The sequence below is a fragment of the Dendrobates tinctorius genome, unplaced genomic scaffold (assembly GCF_039654945.1).
Source record: "Dendrobates tinctorius isolate UK_male_01 unplaced genomic scaffold, ASM3965494v1 ptg000028l, whole genome shotgun sequence".
In the NCBI taxonomy this organism is placed as follows: Eukaryota; Metazoa; Chordata; class Amphibia; order Anura; family Dendrobatidae; genus Dendrobates; species Dendrobates tinctorius.
Genome location: NW_027361696.1, coordinates 77,780,001 through 77,802,426, shown reverse-complemented (window position 1 = coordinate 77,802,426; position 22,426 = coordinate 77,780,001). Strand labels below are relative to the sequence as shown.

The window sequence follows — 22,426 nt, the reverse complement described above, 5'->3', positions numbered from 1 at the left end:
TAAATACATCAGAAAAATCGGCTAGATAATCTGCTGCACAGAGCTCCACGATTAGTTAGGCTTCAAGGCCAGAAATAATTTACAATTATTCTTAAAATTCAGAAATTTAGACCGATCCCCAGAAAACACATCAGGAGTAGGGATCTTAGGTTCAGCAGCATGTGACTGAATGAGGTAGGTGGAAATTCCCTGCACTTCAGCAGCAAGCTGCTCCACACGATCAGACAATTGCTTAATCTCCATTAGGAAAAGGAAAAAAAAAATTATCCTACGGCCCCAGAGGAAAAAATATAAAAAAAATTTTTTTATTTTTTTTTACAACTTTTTCCTGCTTTTGAGTACCCTAGAATCTGTGGTATGGCTGGTGATTCTGTTATGAATGGGTCACCGAGGAGAAAAAAGCAAAACAAGCTAAGTCACAGAAAACCAGAGAGGTTGGTATCTATGCAGATTGCAGATTCCTGATCCTACCACACAACTAGCAGCAGCCGTGGAGCGTACCTACGATGATCCTAGACACCTCGTCATGGCCGGAGAACTAAATAAGCCTAAAGCACGAAAAGGGGAAAACTAACTGCTCCAGAGCAGACCCCAAAGGAAAGACAGCCCCCACACATGTATTGACAGTGAAACAAGATGAAAGCACAAACACAGGCAGGAAAATAGGCTGAGCAAACAATGGGGCCCAAACTAACTAGAAAGGAAAGGAAAGGGAAAGACACTGTCTGCAACCTGTAAAAAACCCTACAAAAATAATGTCCAACACTTCTGATAGCAAAATTGACCCTGAAGTCACTAGACTTCTCCCACTATATCAGCACTCTGAAATATTCTGAGACAGAGCAAAAAGAGGCCAAACTAGTAAGGGACAAAAAGCAAATTGGCAAATACAGATAAATAAGAGTGGAAATTCAGCACAACCCCCAGCCGGGGCTGGCTGACCACACAAAAAACTGAATAGACCAACAAAATCAAGTGTGTACATTAGCAGAAAAACTTAGCTTTAGATGACTGGAACAGAGCTGAAAACCAAGAGCTGACAAGCCAGAAGGAATCACCAGCATCTGAATAGGGCGTCGGCTGTCTTAAATGCAATCTGAGATTCCTGAGGTCCAATCGTCATCCTCATTCTCAGGTAGCAGATCTCCACTGATCAAATCAGCCTCACTACCTCCTGTTACCACCAGAGGGAGTCTGGAAGGAGAACTCACAACTGGTGAACCAGAGAATGAACTCACAACAGGCAGGCCTGTGGGGTGGAACTGTGGGTAGGGTCTTCATCTCAAACATGGCCCCACTACTGCCTCTGATGTAATGATCTACATAATGTTTAAAATTCTGTGGCGTGCCGTCCTAACTGCGGGCAGCTCTTGTGCAGATCCATCTGATTTCAAGATTGAGTAAAATGGCACCGGTGTTGGCGTATGCACATGTTAACCTCCTGGTGGATTTAAGAAAAATGGCGCTATTAGAAGCGGATGTGCAGATTAAGATCTCGGCTCATCATTGAGCCAAGATCTCAATCTGTGCTTGTGCTGCCACCGGTGCCATTTTCCTGAAGCCTGCCAGTGCCAGAAGGTTTTTAAGTTCACATAGGGAAGCTGGAGTAACACATGGCTTTAGTAATTTATGGCTTAACTCTAGATACACAGGAACCTATTTATCATTGACTTTGCGCTTGTTTTTTACCCTTTTTTTTTTCTTTGCACCCAATTCACTATTCTATTTGTGCCTTTTTTTAGTCTGTTTTTTTTTTTGTTTTCCGCTTTGTGGGCGGAATTTAATGATTCCAGATGTTTTCGGCCGATTCATAAATTGTGACTTTTAAAAAAAATTCAAAATTTGGCGCAACCTTATTCCAGTCGCCTCACTGGTGCAGTTTTCTGCAAGTTTTTCAAAAAGTTGCATCTTTTTTACGATATTTTGAAAAAGATGAGACTTTTGCTTTAAAAAATAGTGGCAAAATTGTTAAATAAGTCCTTTTTATGACTTTGCGCCAATTTTTAAAGTAAATTTTAATATTGGATTTTCTTTCTTTTTTGTGCAGGGGTTGAGCGATTTTTGCTCTGATCCAGATGCTTTTGTGTTAAATCAAACCCAAGTGGTCACAAATATCAGTCCAGGTAAGAAAAGGATGTAAATATTCAAAATAATTGTTTGACGTCTATCCGGAAATTCTATCACCTTGGGACAATTTATTCTTTTGTGTCCTTGTAGCTTTGATATTGAACTATGTCTTGATGCAGAATTCTCCACCCTGTTCTACAATGTATAGAGATGTGTGTATTACAGTGCTGCAGCTTTGTTTCAATGTGTTTGGATTGTGATACTCTTTGATTGTCAAGCCATGAGCAATGCAAAACGAAGAGCCAGAGATCATTTCCGAAAGAAGAGGAATGAATGAATAGAATACTGTATCATTTTTCATTGTGAAAAGTCAAAGTATAAATGTCCCTCCGAGCAGCTGATGATATTGACAATGATATTGTCTGCAATGGACTATATACAGTGGATGCGGAAAGTATTCTGACCCTTTAAATTTATCACTCTTTGTTTCACTGCAGCCTTTGGTAAATTCAAAAAAGTTCATTTTTCTCTCATTAATGTACACTCTACACCCCATCTTGACTGAAATAAACAGAAATGTAGACATTTTTGCAAATTTATTAAAAAATAAAAACAGAAATATTACATGGTCGTAAGTATTCAGATCCTTTGCTCAGACCCTCATATGTAAGTCACATGCTGTCCATTTCCTTGTGATCCTCCTGGAGATGGTTCTACTCCTTCATTGGAGTCCAGCTGTGGTTAATTACACTGATAGGACTTGATTTGTAAAGGCACACACCTGTCTATAATAAGACCTCACAGTGCATGTCAGACCACATGAGAATCATGAGGTCAAAGGAACTGGCCAAGGAGCTCAGAGACAGAATTGTGGCAAGGCACAGATCTGGCCAAAGTTACAAAAGAATTTCTGCAGTACTCAATGTTCCTAAGAGCACTCCATAATCCTTAAATGGAAGAAGTTTGGGACCACCTGAAGTCTCCCTAGACCTGGCCGTCCAGCCAAACTGAGCAATTGTGGGAGAAGAGTCTTGGTGAGAGAGGTAAAGAAGAACCTCACTGTGGCTGAGCTGCACAGATGCAGTAGGGAGATGGGAGAAAGTTCCACAAAGTCAACTATCACTGCAGCCCTCCACCAGTCGGGCCTTTATGGCAGAGTGACCTGATGGAAGCCTCTCCTCAGTGCAAGACATATGAAAGCCCACATAGAGTTTGCTAAAAAACACATGAAGGACTCCCAGACTATGAGAAATAAGATTCTCTGATCTGATGAGATGAAGATAAACCTTTTTTGGTGATAATTCTAAGCGGTATGTGTGGAGAAAACCAGGCACTGCTCATGACCTGCACAATACAATCCCAACAGTGAAACATGGTGGTGGCAGCATCATGCTATGGGGTGTTTTTCAGAGGCAGGGACAGGACGACTCGTGCAATTGAAGGAAACATGAATGTGGCCAAGTACAGAGATATCCTGGATGAAAACCTCTTCCAGAGTGCTTTGGACCTCAGACTTGGCCGAAGGTTCAACTTCCAACAAGATAATGACTCTTAGCACATAGCTAAGAGACCTGAAAATGTCTGTTCACCAACGTTCATCATCCAACCTTATGGAACTGGAGAGGATCTGCAAGGAAGAATTGCAGAGGATCCCCAAATCCAGGTGTAAAAAACTTGTTACATCATTCCCAAAAGACTCATGGCTGTACTAGCTCAAAGGGTGCTTCTACTCAATACTGAGCAAAGGGTCTGAATACTTATGACCATGTGATATTTCAGTTTTTCTGCTTTAATAAATTTGCAAAAATTTCTACATATTTGGGTTTTTTCAGTCAAGATGGGGTGTAGAGTGTAAAGAGTGTAAATTAATGAGAAAAAAATGAACTTTTTTGAATTTACCAAATGGTTGCAATGAATCAAAGAGTGAAAAATTTAAAGGGTCTGAATACTTTCCATACCCACTGTATTTTAGGATTTCCCAAATTATGACAAATGTGATAATTGAGTAAAAAGGAGATAGGGAAGAAGTAGATGGTTGATGAGCAATATTAGGGATGGTTATTTTGAAGAAAAAAAACAATTTATTTTACTTAAAGGGAAAGTTTTTGCTACAATACAAGCATCATGATGTAACGGCAGAGACCCTAATTCCAGCAATATGTCACTTACTAGACTCGTTCAACAAAATAAGTGTTTTATCAGCAGGAGATTATCACTAGAGGACTAGTTGTCTCATGCCTCCTAGTCCAACCATCCCACAGTACTGATTAGCAGCTTTCTGTCAATACACAGAAAACGGCCAATCAGAGGTGTGGGCGGGTTTATACATAGCTCAGCATTCTGCACAGAAAACAGTTATTGTATTATTAAATTACAGCGTGCAGCCCAGTAAGTGACACATCATAGGAATCAAGGTCTCAGCCCCTACATGATGCTTCTCTCAGATTACATAGCAAAATTCTGGTGACAGATTCCTATTAAATGCATGCAACTGGGGTGTGTTGACATGTTGTCAGTGGTTCCAAGGCCTCCACGATGCTAATTTCCTTGTCATGCTGAATCATAATGGACTAGATATAAAGCTGAAAGGGTAACATAAGGCAAATCTGTAATCAGATTTCATAATACAAGCTGCATACATTATTAAATAGATCTCGAAGACCTGCTGAGGCAGGTGTACTTACCTTGTGAAATCCATATCTGATTGAATACATAATTTAATTTGTGTAATATTAAAATAAGCAGCTAGAGCTGCAGTCATAAAACACTTCTTTTAAATTCAGGGTTAAAAAGCCATTTTGACATTAATTATTATAGTAAGTACACCAGCCTCATAAGATCTAAGAGATCTACTTAATAATGTAGGCAGCTTCTATTGGGGAATATGGTGACATTAATTTAAAATATAAAATAAAGAATTTTATACAAAGTCTTGTGTCTACAGCTCCTATGCAGACATGTGTATCCGCATGGTGTAATCTGATCTAATTTTTACCTTCATTTTTGCTACCTGACTAAATGTACATAGGTAATAATTAAGGGATGGATATAAAAGGAGTATGGCTGAAATACAAGAAAACTCATTGGTTTCACACTAAAGAAAACCCACAGAGACACTAAAAGGGTAATTTCCATCTTTATGGAGTGATTTTGTCAGATAGGGCTTGTAAAAGTAAACAATTTTTCAATTTACTTTTTTTGAAAATTTGTAACAATTCTGCAGATATTAACACTTTTTTTTTGCTTTCACTTCGTTGCCTAGGAGACCGACCACCACTGCTTTCTATCTTGTAAGCGCAGCGCTGGAGCTGGCCAGGATAAGGAGATAATAGCTCGCTCCAGTGATCCTGGCTAGCTTCAAAACCGCGCTTACAAGCTCTATAGAAAGGAGTTTGTAAGCACTGTGCACTTTCTGCTGTCTAGCAGCGATGTCCGGTCTCCAAGGCAAGAAGCTGTAAACAAAAGTGTTTATATCTAAAGAAAGGCTAAAAACTTTAACAAGCAGTAAATTGCAAAATTTCTTGTATTTACAAGCTCTATCTAACAGTATCCATCTATGAAGATGGGAATAATCCTTTTATAAACAATATTAATAAAAACAAAGGTGCACATAGCCTCTTAATACGCAGACTTATAAAGTAGATGTAAACAAAAAGAGTAATTTGGGTTTCTTCACATGGTTCTTTTTACATTTAAACAAATGCAGCCATTAGTAATGTCAAAGTGACATCAGCATACACTGTATAGGAATGGGTAAAAAGGTGGTAGCCGGTCTTCACTGCTGTGCTGTCACACACATCTGTAATGTTTTTTCAGTGTTTTATGGCTAAGTTGTGAGCTGTTGTCCTCTCAGTATCCAGATTCACTCCAAAATGGCTACTGCATTCCCTGCCTTGGCTTTTATACAGACTATGATAATCTCTTCTGATTAGTTGTGCTATATCCCAGCTTTACTTGAAGTCATGTGCGCCTTTTATTATGTGGCGCCTCCTATTGAATCTTTTTGGACAGTGGTTATAGTCACTTCAGGAGACTCTGGACATATCTGGTTCACTTCTGCACATTGTCTTTGTGAACTTAAGTTTCGCTCACTAAAGAACCAGTGCTAACTTTTTTGTTCCCCAAATATTTTCTAACATCTACCATTTTCTTTTTTTATGTTTATTTCAGATATTTTACAGTATTATATCTCCTGTAACCAGGAAGTGACAAACCCATTCCGCCAGGTACAGTTATCTGTTCTCTTCTTTCATGAAAACCAATACTGACTTACATTACGTGTTACTGAAAATATTAGTAGAAGTGGCATCCGTTTTATCTCCAGAAGCATGTTTCCCACTACCCTACCTGCAAACTATCTGAAAATGCCTGGAAAACCCTCTCTATTCACAAGGATGTGGTGGGAGGGGGGGTATGAAGCTGCAATGTTTAGTGAAAGGGCATAAAGGAGGGCAGGGGAGGCAGGAAAGCAGGCATATATGTCTAACTGGCTCAGAATACACAGAGATCACACAAGATCTTGTCCGCAATACAACCATAGTGGAGACCCTCAAAATATGCAGATTATATTAAATTTTTCTGGCTGTTCATAATACACATCTTGAGCTGCTGAAAGAGGATTTGTGATTTTAGATTTTGCAATTATAGGAAGACTTTAAAGAAAGCTGTCATGTCCAAAATGCAATTTACATGCATATATAGGGTTAATCTTCAGGTAAAAAGCATTAAAATCCCATCTGGCTGCCTTACTGGGGCAGGGGATACTGGGAGAGGATGAACTTATTAGCTCCCTGCGGCTCCTCAGGGGCGGTGCAGGAGCTGTTCCAGTTACCGCTTTCTATAGTCAGTGAGGAGTTGTAATCACTTCTCTGCACTTTGACAGCCTGCTTTGCAAACATGTGGGGACTCCAACATATTTTTGAGCACGCTAAAGATCCTCAGTTAGCACCCGAGCATGCTCAGATAACACCTTATCACAGTACATATGCTCGCTCATCACTAGTGCTTATGCCAATGGAACACCGCCCCTATGACTGGAACCAAGCGGCTACAGGGAGGATATAAATTAATTTTCTCCTAGTAGCCGCTGCTGCAGCTAGGCAACCCAACATGATTTTAGCCCTATTCAATTACAGATTAACTCCATGTCTACAGGTTAGATAGCATTTTTAGACATAAAAGGTTCCCTTAAGTATTCCAATTTAGAGAGTTTACAAAGCATTGTGAGTAGGGGAAAATATCTCCGACATACTGCATCATGTAATAGGAAGTGCAGGGGACTCTGCGCCATTAGACAAGGTGTGCTGAGTAAATGAGGTCCTTGACATCATTTTGGTTTTACCCATCATTTGAAGCAATTTCTAAAAAAAATGCTTATTTTTGTGCGCAGAGGCTGACCATGTCGCAGAGGGCGCTCTCAAACATCCACCCTCAACTTTATGGATTGGAAAGAGAAGCAATACCCCAGTTTCCAGCCGCAGAGGTGAGTTGGTCCCGGCTAAGAACATTAGAGATATACAGGTTTATCCTGCAAAAGGAGCTGTAGCACGAATGTATTATTTTTAGAACAGTCTCAGTCATAATCAGCCATTTGCATCATATTTTTATTATGCATTGATAATTCATCTCTACTGTAAGAAGCTCATTAACCGTTTTCTTGAGAGGTGCTCACTGACTGATAAGCAAAAAGAGCCAGATTGTGGGTACAATACCGTAAATACAGCAGTCAGCATTTGAGTTTAGGTCCTAAATAATATCATCCTCCAGAGATTTAACTATACTGGTATATAAGCTAAAGTCAGGTGCTTTCATACTGCGTTCTGTGTACCCCTTCGGGGCATGCGTCCGAAATCCCCCCCAAAACGGGGTCCAGATGCATGCGGGGCCATAGTAGAATACAATGGTGATGGCAGATTGAATGTGGGCTCTGCGGTGCACTTTTTTGGGAGTGTACGCCTACAAAAAAACGGAAACTCAGAAGTAGCAGACTACGGTCTAAGCGGTTGTGACGACACAGCATTTTATCTTAATTAATCAAACATCTATTTTCAGCAAGTCAGGAGACTGATATCTATAGGTTGAGTTTTGAATTTATGTGTTTTCAATAAAACACAAACTTTTGTACGCATAAACTTGTAATATTTACTTGTAAGTTGACATGTGATGTAATATATTGTGCTGCTATCCTGGGTGACTAGGGATACAGGGTCATTGAACAATGATACTTGCTGATATGTTGATTACACATTGTCCAGGTCAGTCAGTTTGTTAACTTCCAAAATAGAGGAGGAAAAACTATGTAAATAGATTAAATAATTAAGCAATGCAAGTTGATCTTGTCACCATTCTTCCCTGTTACATCTGGATGCTGGTTTGAAGGATAATTGTTAACTATAAAAAGAGGATATATGCGACTTCATAAGATATACCTCCATATACAGAGATTCAGACAAGGCATCCAGACAGCCAAGAGATCCAGAGATCCAAAGAACCAGAGACTCTTTACAAGACAGCAGCCATGACATCATGGCTCCATCACGAGAGACACAGATTTGACATTTTACAGGACGCCAGCTTAGAGGACCATGGCCCTGGCTGAAAGAATGCAGATCTCCATTGACCATCGCTGAGCCATGGATATGTTTGGGGTAGTCAGGATTTGGACCCTCCGGTCACCTGAGCCCCATGGATACGTTTGTGAAAGCCAAGAATGGGACCCACTGGTCACCTGGCTCCATGGAGATGTTCGGAGAAGCCAAGTTGTGATCCTCTGGTCAACTGGCATTGTACCTCAATGGGCTTCCATCTTCCTAAGCTTGTCGTTACCTCCGCTCTGTGTATGCCACAGGTGGAGTAGTCGGCCCTGGAAGCTCTGAAGTCACAGCTGCTTTCATCCCGGCGAGTCAGTAGAATGGTGAGACTCTGTAACTTTGCACCATCCTTGGTATTTTGCTGAAACTGTTCTGTTATTTTCCGGTTTTTTTGGTTCAATAAAATATTGCCACACTGTTTTGCCCTCACCCTGTGTTGTCTGAGTGCTATTACGCCAACGGTAAAAGTAGAGCATTCTGTGGGATGATCCCTGGTCCATACAGTTTCAGCTAGTGGGCCATGGCACCTGCTGAACCCCGTGTTTCCACAGGGGTCCTAAAAGCTACTCCACCACATACTGTGACATCACTGTGTGTATTATACTTACATTATTATACTTTGTATAGTTTTCTTGTTGCATGGTAATAATCACATTACTTATAATGTGACTTCATCTGGGTTTAATATACTGTATCTTAAGGCTATGTGCCACGTAGTGATTCTGAGCAGAATATTCCTGAGCAGAATCGCACACCCTGCTCCCGGGAAAACGCATGCAGTTTTTTTACACGCTTTTTTAAGCGTTTGTCAAGCGTTTTTGCATGCGTATTCCTAAGCGTTTTTGGCCATACAATTGATGGTATGCGGAATCGCGGGCGATTCTGCAAAATTAATGAACATGCTGCGTTTTTTACCGCTAAGCGATTCCGCAGCGGTAAAAAACGCACCATTGGCACAACATGTGCGTTTTCAATTATAATTGAATGGAATGCTTTTTTTAAGCGTTTCCGCGGCAGAATCGCGCGTTTAAAAACGCTGTGGAAACGCTTTAAAAACGCTACGTGGGCACACAGCCTTAATGTGTCATCCTTGTGCTGTAGAACCACTATATTTAGTGTCAAATTCTGTGACGTCACTCTGTTTGTTAGCCCTGATCTATATACCTCCCAACTATCCCAGATACAGCAGGAAAGTACCACATTTGGGAAGGATCCAGCAGGATTGTCACGAATTTGGGAAATTGTACTGCTTGTGGGCAACATTATACTGTGTGGGGGTGCTGTGGAGGGCATTATATTGTGTGGGGACTATGGGTAAATCATACTTTATGTGAGGTAATCCTACTGTGAGTGCAGGAGGCATTATACTGTGTGTATGGGATTCTGTGGGGGCAATATACTGTGCATGGGAGATGCTGAATTATCAATTGTGTGGGGGTGTTGTGAGGGCTTTATACAGTATATGGGGATATGGAAGTACCCCCAGTCCGACACAGCTTGGACCCATAGTGGGACATTATTGTGTGCCCTATCCAGTGTCTGAATAATACATGTAAGAATTATTCCTATGCAATGTCACTATTGTGTCTCATTTTAGGCGTACATATATAAGGTGTGGAGGTTAGGGTTAGGGTTAGGTTTTAGGCGTACATATATAAGGTGTGGAGGTTGCAGTAGCACTTGGGACTGGTCCCTGCTGCTGCAGCCTTCTGCTAACAGGAGGATAGCAGTAATGTATATTACATGTTACAGATATGGCCAGGGACCTTGCAGTTACAACCCTGGCCATCTAGTGTACTAGCTCTGGCCTGATACATACTGTATGTGCTAGGTTGCGTTGACCAGTATAGGGCACCATTTGGCACAGACGCCTTGTTTGTCAACTCTACGGTATTTTTTTTTCAATTGTCAGAATGTTTTTCTCCATTTATCCATTTCTATTTTTCTATAGTGAGAATGATTATTCCTCTCTGAATTAAGCAGATACCTCACCTTTACTTTTGATTTTCAGAAATAAATAATAAGTCCATGACCTAAATCCATGATCTTATTGCTTCATTTTCAGAGACACTTACTTGTGGTCCAGGCCATGCTGAATACCACAGAAGGGAACTTCCACCATCTAGTAGCTCTGTTGAATTGTCGTGGGCTCCATAAGGTAACAAAATGCTTTAATTTCACCCAAAACCTGTAGAAAAGCTTGTTCTTGCTGCACATGTCCCCCACAAAAAGTAAAAAAATACTTTTAGTGCATATTCCAATCCAATATGTACTGGAACTAGCCTGATTCACATGCTCTGTAACCTGACATTCACTGATTTTAAGGGGCTGGTCCATTTCAGTCAGCATTCTGCCAGCATTATAGGAACTGGATCTTTCTTTCCCACACTTTCCAACATGCATTGTTCCCGCCTTTGTCTAGAGGCTTAGGCTGGTTTCACATTTGCGTTTTTTAGCGCTGGAAAAAAACGCATATGTGCGCATGCGTTTTTTCCCCTATATTTAACATGGGTGCGCATACCTGCGCGCTTGTAAGCGCATGTATGCGATTTTCATGCGCTGCGTTTTTTTGGGGTGTGCGTTTGTATTTTCCAGACGCAGCATGTTGCATTTTTTGGCCCTGCAAAAAAGCGCATGCGCACATATGCGCACGTTTTGCGCTAAAAATGGCCATTATAGCCTATGGATGCGCATATGTGCGCACTGGCATGTTCATGTATGCGTTTTTTTGCATATGCGTTTGTTTTTTTTAACCATGGAATTTAGGGGTTTGGGTTAGAGTTAGGGTTAGTTAAGGGGGTTTAGGGTTAGGGTTAGGGTCAGGGTCAGGGTTAGGGTTGGGGTTTGGGTCAGGGTTAGGGTTAAGTATGGTTTGGTTAAGGGTTAGGGTCAGGGTTAGGGTCAGGATTAGGGTTAAGTATGGTTTGGTTAAGGGTTAGGGTCAGGGTTAGGGTTAGGGTTAGGGTCAGGGTTAGGGTTAGGGTCAGGGTTAGGGTTAGGGTCAGGGTTAGGGTTAGGGTCAGGGTTAGGGTTAAGTATGGTTTTGTTAAGGGTTAGGGTCAGGGTTAGGGTCAGGATTAGGGTTAAGTATGGTTTTGTTAAGGGTTAGGGTCAGGGTTAGGGTTAGGGTTAGGGTCAGGGTTAGGGTTAGGGTTAGGGTCAGGGTTAGGGTCAGGATTAGGGTTAAGTATGGTTTTGTTAAGGGTTAGGGTCAGGGTTAGGGTTAGGGTTAGGGTCAGGGTTAGGGTTAGGGTTAGGGTCAGGGTTAGGGTCAGGATTAGGGTTAAGTATGGTTTGGTTAAGGGTTAGGGTCAGGGTTAGGGTTAGGGTTAGGGTCAGGGTTAGGGTTAAGTATGGTTTTGTTAAGGGTTAGGGTCAGGGTTAGGGTTAGGGTTAGGGTCAGGGTTAGGGTTAGGGTTAGGGTTAGGGTTAGGGTCAGGGTTAGGGTTAGGGTTAGGGTCAGGGTTAGGGTTAGGGTTAGTTAGGGTTTAGGGTTTGGGTTAGGGTTAAGTATGATTTGGTTAAGGGTTAGGGTCAGGGTTAGGGTTAGGGTTAGGGTCAGGGTTAGGGTTAGGGTCAGGGTTAGGGTTAGTAAAGTCATGGTTTGGGTTAGTGTGAGGGGCCACCTAAAAATGTTGGAAAAAAACGCAAACGCGGTAAAAACGCACTAAAAACGCATACAAACGCATAAAAACGCTGCGTTTTTTTCATGCATGCTCATAAAAATGCTTGAAAAAAACGCAGCAGTTGTATGCTTTTGTATGCGTTTTTTCAATGCGTTTTTTTGCGGGAAAAACGCGCTGCAAAAAAAAGCAAGTGTGAAACTAGCCTTACCTGCCCCAAACCAATATGTCTGTATGGAAAAGCCTGCCTCTTTTACAGGAAAACTATAATCTGCCTCAAGGTCTCTACTACTAGAAGTGGATTACTCTTAAAAGGAACCTCTCAGGTCCTTCAACTTTTCCAAACCGCCACTATGGTGCTATATGTGCTGATTGATATGTTCTAATCCAGTCTTTTATTTTGCACATAAACACTGCAGTCTTTAAAAAAAATACTTTTAATGTGCTGCTTGGCACATGATAATGTTTCCAGTGGGATTTCACCAGTGCCGGACTGGCCATCTGACAATTCTGGCAAATGCCAGAAGGGCCAGTCTGGTCATGGGCCGCTTTGTCTGCTATGTTGTTAGTGTTCTCAAGACATCCATACTGTTAAGAGTTGTGATGGAGCACAAAGTCACTGACTCCATCACTTACCCCAGCAGGCCACAGGTATCATTAGAAATATTGGACTTGTAGTAAATCTTCCTTTCCTCCATCCAGGGTAATATCCAATATATAAAGCTCAAGTGTGTGTATGTATGTATGTATGTATGTCCGGGATTGGCATCCGCACCGTCGCAGCTACAGCCACAAAATTTGGCACAGTCACACGTCTGGACCCCAAGAGTGTCCTAGGCTATGTTGTGAGGCGAAATTTTAACCCCGCACGGTCAAATTCACCAAACAATTTTGTCCCTATCTACATAATGGGGAAAAAGTGTGTGTGCATCAAGCCCCGCCCTTCATTATGATGTCACAATTGTTGCCATGGCGACGCTGATTCATCATAGGTTGCAATGGTGACGGTTATGTCATAACGGTTGCCATGGTGATGATGATGTCATAATGGGTATATGGGCACGGGACTATGGGATGGAGGATATGTATGACGGGTATATGGGCACGGGACTATGGGATGGAGGATATGTATGATGGGTATATGGGCATGGGACTATGAGATGGTGGATATGTATGATGGGTATATAGGCACGGGACTATGGGATGGAGGATATGTATGATGGGTATATGGGCATGGGACTGTGAGATGAAGGATGTGTGATGGGTATATGGGCACTGGACTATGGGATGGAGGATATGTATGACGTGTATATGGGCACGGGACTATGGGACGGAGGATATGTATGATGGGTATATGGGCACGGGACTATGGGACGGAGGATATGTATGATGGGTATATGGGCATGGGACTGTGAGATGAAGGATGTGTGATGGGTATATGGGCACTCGACTATGGGATGGAGGATGTGTGATGGGTATATGGGCACGGGACTATGGGATGGAGGATAATTATAATTTGCTATAACTAACCACAGTTAGTTACTATGCCCGGGCAGCGCCGGGCTCTTCAGCTAGTTAGTAATATATCCCATCTGGTTCATGGGGACGGGGACAACATGGGCCTGTGTTATTTCAAATGCCAGGGCTGAATTTCAGTCCCAGTCTTTACCTGGATTGCACTAACCCATATTAGTCCTGCCTGGGATAGTCTAATCACACTTCTCTCGCATGATTGACAGGCGCCATTCAATCCCCATCATGACAGGGCTGTTGGAAATCTTGTGCATGGTGGTACTGCCATGACGTGGGATTGTATTGAGAATGCCCACCACGGTCAAGGAGGTGTATTTAAAGGTTTCAAGGCAGGATTAGGATCGTGATACCCTTCCCAACTAGTCCTGCTGACAACTATATAGGGATAGTGACACCCCTTTGGACTATTTTTGCAGACGACTAGAGGTAGTGACATACCTCCTTGACTAGTCCTGCAGATGACTATAGGGGTGGAGACAACTCTCCGGACTAGTCCTGCAAATGACTATAGGGGTGACACCTGTTTTGACTAGTCAAGCAAATGTCTGTAAGGGTGGTGACAGCTCTTCGGACTAGTCAAGCAGACGACTATAGGAATGGTGAATCCCCTTTGGACTAGTCCTGCAGATGACTATAGGGGTAATGACACCCGTCTGGACTAGTCCTTCAGACAACTATACGGTTTGCGACACCCCTTTGAAGTAGTCCTGCAGAGGACTATAGAGATGGTGAGACCCCTTTGGACTAATCCTGCAGAGGACTATAGGGGTGGTGAGACCCATTTGGATTAGTCCTGTAGAGGACTATAGGGGTGGTAAGACCCCTTTGAAGTAGGCTTGCTGATTACTATAGGAGTAGTAGATAAACGGACTAGCGTGCACACTGTGTGAATTTCTTAGGTGCTGGTGTAACGGACCAAAGGCCCAGTGTCAATAGGATTAATGTTCACCGCACACTCAAGTGGAATAACTTGCATAAACAATTCATTTATTGTGATACAAATATTAAGCCAGGGAGCAGATTTACAAATGCGATTGTAAGTGACGTTTCGACCCTGCCAGGGTCTTAATCATATATCGCTTAAATTTTAGTGCATACACGAGATAGAGCACAGTGGTGCAGTGAGGGTATAAAGCGATCCCACAGGCTAATGAAATTAGGATGTGCCAAAGTAGCGCTATTAAAGCACTAAGCTGGTTCTTGGGCGCTTTGTGTACTGCAGGACCTTAGTCCCAATATGTGGCTGAGCGGCGCACACTGCCACAGCCACAGGCTAATTTCATTAGCCTGTGGGATCGCTTTATACCCTCACTGCACCACTGTGCTCTATCTCGTGTATGCACTAAAATTTAAGCGATATATGATTAAGACCCTGGCAGGGTCGAAACGTCACTTACAATCGCATTTGTAAATCTGCTCCCTGGCTTAATATTTGTATCGCAATAAATGAATTCTTTATGCAAGTTATTCCACTTGAGTGTGCGGTGAACATTAATCCTACTATAGGAGTAGTGACATCCCTCCTGACTAGTCCTGCAGATGACTATAAAACACCCCTCTGGACTAGTCCTTCAGACAACTATAGGGTTTGTGACACCCCTTTGGATGCAGATAGCTATAGGGGTGGTGAGACCCCTTTGGACTAATCCTGAAGATCAAAATAGTATTTTTGAAGAGAGCAGCAGTGTTTGTGTTCAAAATATTTCAAAAACATTATCTATGTCACGCTGCTGCTATGCAGGTAGATGCAAGCTCCACTAGATGGCAATAGAGTGGAGGGAGGACTGCACACAGCAAGAGCAGACCTGCAGCGCAGCAGCGAGGCTGCCACCAGGTGGCAGCAGAATAGTCAAACAAGCCAAGCCGATATTAGCGCAGTACCAAAGGAATAAACAAACACAGAGTCAGAAGCAAGCCAAATGGGTCAGTACCGGTCAGGAGTCGATATGCCAAAGACAAGAGACAAACAGCAGGTCAGGGTCCAAGTCGAGTCCGATACCAGGGAGTCCTAAACATGAAAGGGAAACACTGAGTCGGGATGGAGAGTGGGGGGGGGCAAACAGACACGGGCAAAGTCAGCAATAGCAGGAGGACTAATCAAGGTACTACCAGAGTCAGATACTCACGCCATAGGCAGAAAATATAACTGACATAGCTTGCAGGACACAGCAGGAAGAAATTGCAAACCTGAATCCAAAAAGAAGCCAGGCAAAGTTAACCCTTGACATGATCAGCCCGGGTAAAGTGCAGACAGGACTCAAAACCCCGACTGGATCATGACAATCAGAACATAATAATCAGCATTTATCACACAATAATGGCAGTTTGAAACATGGAATCTTTAATAGAGCATAGTCACCAAATTTTGGACAATTTAGTCCGACACCCAAGAATGTCTCAGAACACTTTCAAAAGATTGTGGTCAGCTGTGGTTTTACTACAGTGTGCCCTTTTGTTGTCCAAATCCTGGGGTTATCCCTGCAAAATCTGTACTGTGAACAAATATGGAGGGGTTGTCCCATAACCAACATTTATCACCTATTGCTGGGGGGGGGGTTGAGCCCTGGGGCTTCCAGGAGAATGGTGGACCCAATGTTTCCTTTAAGGATGGGGTGGTAGTTCTCAAACATGATTACCATTCACTGTCCACACATGTGCATTACCACACCTTTCACACTGGCGTCTTGAGCGGCACTTTCCAAGCAGTTGGATCTCCAGCCACCCAATATATCTGGTACCTATAATATCTTGATAATGTGTGAAAACTCTAAAGCACTGTGGAATATGTTAATACTATATAAAAATAAAGATTCTTATTATTATTATCTTATTTATTGGACAACCCCTTTTCCTTTCACAGGTAGTGGTCAGCAAGGTAGACAGAATTGACTCGCCTAATGGCCGTCACTTTAGACCACTTTGGCTACAAGGAAACTTTATTAGTCATTACGTTGAGCATCAGGGGGATCTCCGGTGTCTATATTAGGAGGCCAGTTGCACATGATGTGAAACTGCTGGTAGACAAATATATTGGTCTTGAATTTCCCTTTTTCTTTTAGGACTACGTGGATGCCCTCAAAGGACTCTGTTATGACGGCATGGAAGGAGTCCTGTTTCTATTACTTTTCTCCTTCCTTTCGGCTCTTTCTTTTACTGCTGCTGTATGCAGTCTGCCTCGTGCATGGAAACGGTTTCAGAACAGGTGGGTAAAGCCAAGGTTCTGGTTAACTTTCCTTACAACTTCGGTTTCAAGAAAATTCTGTCCCCTTTTACAGTTTGTTTAAAAAAAACTGTGCATTACTCACTCTCCCAAGGTCTGGTACTGAGTCTCCACCACTACTCCCTTTGTGTCCTATTATCTGCAGTGCTGATGTAACGTTGATAGTCCTGGACCCAATTGGGGCTCTGAGTAGCTTGTGTCATCTACACCAGCTGAGCTCACAATAGACAATAGCAGACACCGTGAGCAGTATTGGAGACTCAACCATGGACCAGGGGAGAGTGAGTGAAGCAGAGTTTGTTTTTAAACAGACTGCCATCAGCAGACTGAGTTTTTTCTGAAACTAGAAAACCCCTTTTAATCCTTGACTTTGGCTACCTAATTCCTGACTGTCTTGGTTAGCACTGCCAGGATTCATGGCGTGACTGACTACCCCTCCGCAGATACTCTTTATCTAATAAATGAGAGTGCATGCAGTCATCTCACAGATTGCTTTATTAATGCAGCACAGGATTATTAGATTAAAGGATGAATGGCGATGTAGTTTTTAGCATATATGGAGCGCTAGAAGACAAACAGAGGTCACATGAATACCACGATTGTTATTATATTTTTTTTTCTGCCGCGATGATATTACGTAAGAAAATATAAAAGTATTTTTCGGCACATGAAAAATGTTGCTGATTTTGGAGCTTGTTATTTTTGAGACTTATTACCTTTTCTGGAAAGAGGATCGGGTTCTGCAGCCCAATGATGTTACACTAATTTCCACCAGAGAATGACATCAATTATTGCGCCAATTTTGGATGAGACAATGAGGCAAGTTTTAGAAAATCTCTCCCTTGGAGCCTATCTTTAAAAGTTCAATCTATGAAAATATAAAATAGTTTAACCCACATTGTAAATGACAAAAGCAGAAAATCATGCAACTTAAAACAATCAAAACATCATATACAGTATATGCCCCAAATGATACCTGTGAAAACTACTGCTCTCCACATAAAAAATAAGTCCTCACCCAGCGCCATTAACGGAAAAATTAAAAAAAAGTTACTAGTCTCAGAAAAGGGCTAAACAAACATTTTTTTTTACAGTTTTATGTATTATTTTAACAACTAAAATATATATATATATATATATATATATATATATATATATATATATAAAAAATAAACTATGCAGGTTTTGTATTGCCGTAAGTGTTGAAAAGTGAAGAGTTACTGTATATTGCCAGGTCATTTTTGCCGCATACTGAATTTCCAAAAAATAAAATTGTAAAACAATGACGAAATTGTGTTTCTTTTGCTATTTCTCTACACTTGGTGCCGTTATAAACTACATCTCGTCCTGCAAAAAACAAGCTCTTAGGCTGAGTGCACACATACTTTCTTGGCCCTGCGGATTTTTCCGCGCAGAATTGAAGAAATCCGCAGGTCAAATGACCTGCATTTTTCCTGCGGATTTCTTCCATTTTTAATGCGGTTTTCTTGCGGTTTTTGTGCGGTTTCCCCCTGCGGATTTGGAGACTGGGGAGGTGGAAAACCGCACAAAAGAAATGACATGCTGCGGATTTTGTACCGCAGGAAAACCGCGCGGAAAAATCCGCAGCGTCTGCACAGCGTTTTTTTTTTTTTTCATTGATTTACATGGTACTCTAAATCACACTGCGGATCCGCAGTAATTCTGCGTGGTAAAATCCGCTGCGGATCCGCAGGAATTCTGCATCTTGTGCACACAGCCTTATAAGGCTAGAACAAAAAAAAAATGTGTCTTTGATAGAAGGGGGGAGGAGAAAACGAAAATTCAAAAATAACAATTGACCAAAATGGAAAGGGATATTCTGATCTTAGATATTAAAAGGAATTTTTCACTAGGTTTTTGGAGAGCAACATAATATAGGGGCAGAGACCCTGATTCCAATGATGTGTCACTTACTGGACTCCTTGCTGCCATTTTGATAAAATCCCTGTTTTCTCTGTTGCAGATCTAGCAGTTCTCTTAATGCTGAGCCCTGTATGATCCCGCTCACACCACTGATTGGCAGCTTTCTGCGTACACTGTACATAGGCAGAAAGCTGCCAATCAGTGGGGGGCGGGGTTTTGCACAGCAGGAGGACTACATGGCACGAGGCAGCTAGTCCTCTAGTGATCACTCTTTTGCCACTAAGAGATAAACAAAATTACAGCAAGCAGCCCAATAAGTGACACCATAATGGCCAGTGATTGGCTGCAGCGGTTATATGTGTAGATAGGACATCATTGCTGCCTCGGTAGGTAATGGAGTGGAAAACTGAAGCAATGGAGGATTTTAAAGGTAAGTATGACATGTAATTACCATACAAGTTTACAGGTTTGTGTGAGTTGAGGTTAGTTTTATAAACTACAGTGACAGCAATCTGTTTCTTCTTTCTTCCAGGGACTTGGATTACGATGATATGGACGAGGACGACCCGTTTAACCCCCAGGCACGTAGAGAGATGCTGCGCACGGCAGGCAGACCTCACCTGCCCAGTTTCTATAGTTACAGCAGTAGCTGCGGCAGCCACAACAGCCTGCGGGTCTCGGCCCCGCCTATTTCCAACGCCCCCGTCTCACAGTACATGTGAGTAGCCGCAGACACAGGCCGGCAGCCACATGGGGGCTTTTTTTATACATATATTAAAAAAAGCCATTAACAACATTAAACCAAAATAATTCATACCTGTAAAGACCACGCAGTTGAATACTGCTACGCTCTGCCCAATATGGAACACTTTAAAGGGGGTTGTCCACTTTGTGTGGACAATTTTGTTTTTACTTGAATGCGTGTATTTGGGGCTAAAAATGATTTTTGCAATTGGGTTTCATTGAAAATTTTGCATCGTTTGCCTTTTACAGCCTCCGTCTATGGCTGGCTGCAGATTAACTTGCTAAGAATCCATCAGTGAACGCGCTATAAAAACCAAAAGGTGCAAAATTTTGAATGACGCCCAATAGCAAAAATGAATTTTATCCCCAAATACATGCGTTTAAATGAAAAAAAAATGTCTTCAGACCCCCTTTAAATTAATGTGTATGACTGGTCGAATTAAGAAGCTCCTATAGATGAGATAGCTGTCGTCCAAGCGATTGTTTGGCTCACAGCTATCTCTCCTGACTCCCCATTACACAGGAGCGCCAAGAGCCCTGACCCACATTTCGCCTGTTACTTTTAAAAGGGGTATCTGGTCATTTGATACCAGGTATGAGATGTACAGAATTGCCCCAAACATAATCCAGCCCAGGGGCGGACACAGACAGAAGGGATCCCCTGCGCAAGAAGCATATCTGGGCCCTTTGCGGACTAATAGCTCATGATAACGCACAACTCCACCTACTTTGGAGGTGGTAGTGGCCCCCTTACCTCTCGGGACCCTGGGTACCTGCACAGCTTACACCAATGATGAGTCCAACCCCAATCCAGCCAAATGACTGGACTCTCAAATCAATTTATACAAAAGTATTGGGATAAAAATCATTTGTGCACTTGGAATTAATTAGAAATCTCGCTTTTTCCCTGCCATCTGTGTGACGCTGTTTATTATTGACTGCAAAATGAGTTAACTGAGAATCCATCAGTGAGCTCGCTATGATGGTATAACGGGGATTTTTTTTCTCTTCTATCTTTCTTTTTCTGATCTTTTTTCGGCTGATTTATGACCACAGACCAGATCAAAGATGAACGTGTAAGGAAACAAACAGCCTGTAAAAGTCAAACGGTACAACATAATAAAAACCCAACTGCAAAATAATATTTTCCCCTCAAATATATGCATTTATGCAAAAAAATGTTCCCCAAAAGCGCAAAAGAACTCCATTATATGTTGCTGAGTGATTCCTAGAACATAGCGGTAATGTCATCTTCTGCTCCCTGCAGCACATTCTCAGGTTATGTTATAAAGCATGTGCCTGTTGTGCCCTCTATGTACCGGGGGGATTTTATTATACATTTTACCAGCTAAAAAAGTTGCGCATTTCATGGCATGACTTATTTGCATTAAATTTTGCATTTTTTCTTGATACTTTTTTAAAAAAGAAAAAGTGATTGGGTGGTGGAGTTACCTGGGAGGGGGTGAAATATAACGTATACATATACTGTATTATTTATCATGAAAGAGAAATTCTTGTAAATCATTATTGGAAATCTATGCCTCCTGATAAAAGTCAGAGATTTCAGTTCTTGCCTATAGGACATCCCAAGATGCTCTAAATTTGAGCGATGTGCTCCAAAATTCATGCTGTTGTAGCAATGTACTCCAATAAATTTAAAGGGAATCTGTCAGTAGGATCAACCCTCCTGAGCCATCTATATGGGCATGTAGGGCATAAGAAGCTGAATAAAATGATCCAAATCCAAAGGGAAAAAAGAGGGGGTCTCCAGCACCAAAATTAGTGAAAAAAGATAAAACTCACATTTATTAGGAAGGTTTTAAAATTAGATTAATAAGCCACCATGACAGGCAAGACTACCTGGTGGCTTATTAATATGATTTTAAAACCTTCCTAATAAATGAGAGTTTTATCTTTTTTCCCTAATTTTGGTGCTGGAGACCCCCTCTTTTTTCCTTTGGAATTGGATTTATAGCGCCAGTTGAACCGCACTGGACATCTCCTAGCATCAGACCGCTAATGGACTATATGGACACTGATGTACGGAAGGCTGAATATTTTTTCTTCTTTTTTTGAATAAAATGATACCTTGATATCTGCGATCCGATATCTTATTCCAGAGAAATTCTTGTATTTCCTAATATGTAAATTGGCTATTAAGAGCTATGGGCGGGGCATAGATCTCCCTGAAAGTCTGCCTCCAGAACTCATTGTAAATTAATGTTACCAGTGTGAGACATGTTGATCTAGAGACCAGACTGTCAGTGATTACGTGTCTCACACTGGTAACCCCACCTGTTTTTTAACCCCTTTACGACCTCGGTCATATAGGTACGTCCAAAGTGTCCCCCTTCCTTTTTTCTGTGGGCTCCGGCGATGAGCCTGCAATTTTTCCCTCACATGTCAGCTGATTCCATCAGCTGATATGTGCCCCTAACAACCCACAAGTGGAATCGCGATCCACCTGCAGCTGTTAACATGTTAAATGTCGCTGTCAATCTCTGACAGCAGGATTTAACACAATTGCGGATCTTAAACCCCACCCATCGGCTCCTGTGTCACATGACTGTGGGTCGCCGATGGGTTGGCATGACAACCCAAGGTCTGCAGCAGACCTATGTTGTTGTCATCGCCGAACTGCTATGAGCGCCCCCCATTGGATGGCACTTATAACAAGTGAGCATCTCTGCTACACACAGCAGGGCTGAAGCCTTGCTGTTTGTAGCACAGGCGATGAGATGATTGCAGCTTCTAACTCCCATGGA

The 22,426-nt window shown here is 42.0% G+C and overlaps 1 protein-coding gene across 4 annotated transcripts in view; it reads left to right on the top strand.

The window, feature by feature from the left end:
* TTYH1 (tweety family member 1) overlaps window positions 1-22,426 on the top strand; it is a 244,927-nt gene that overhangs the window by 176,179 nt on the left and 46,322 nt on the right. For 2 of the 4 annotated variants that reach the window (XM_073571021.1, XM_073571020.1), the window contains exons 7-12: window positions 2,048-2,123; window positions 6,238-6,293; window positions 7,457-7,549; window positions 10,723-10,815; window positions 16,873-17,015; window positions 19,450-19,635. In XM_073571021.1, coding sequence (XP_073427122.1) covers window positions 2,048-2,123; window positions 6,238-6,293; window positions 7,457-7,549; window positions 10,723-10,815; window positions 16,873-17,015; window positions 19,450-19,635 — 647 coding nt within the window. The remainder of the gene's footprint in view (window positions 1-2,047; window positions 2,124-6,237; window positions 6,294-7,456; window positions 7,550-10,722; window positions 10,816-16,872; window positions 17,016-19,449; window positions 19,636-22,426) is intronic. The other 2 variants (XM_073571023.1, XM_073571022.1) reach the window with 1 other exon arrangement.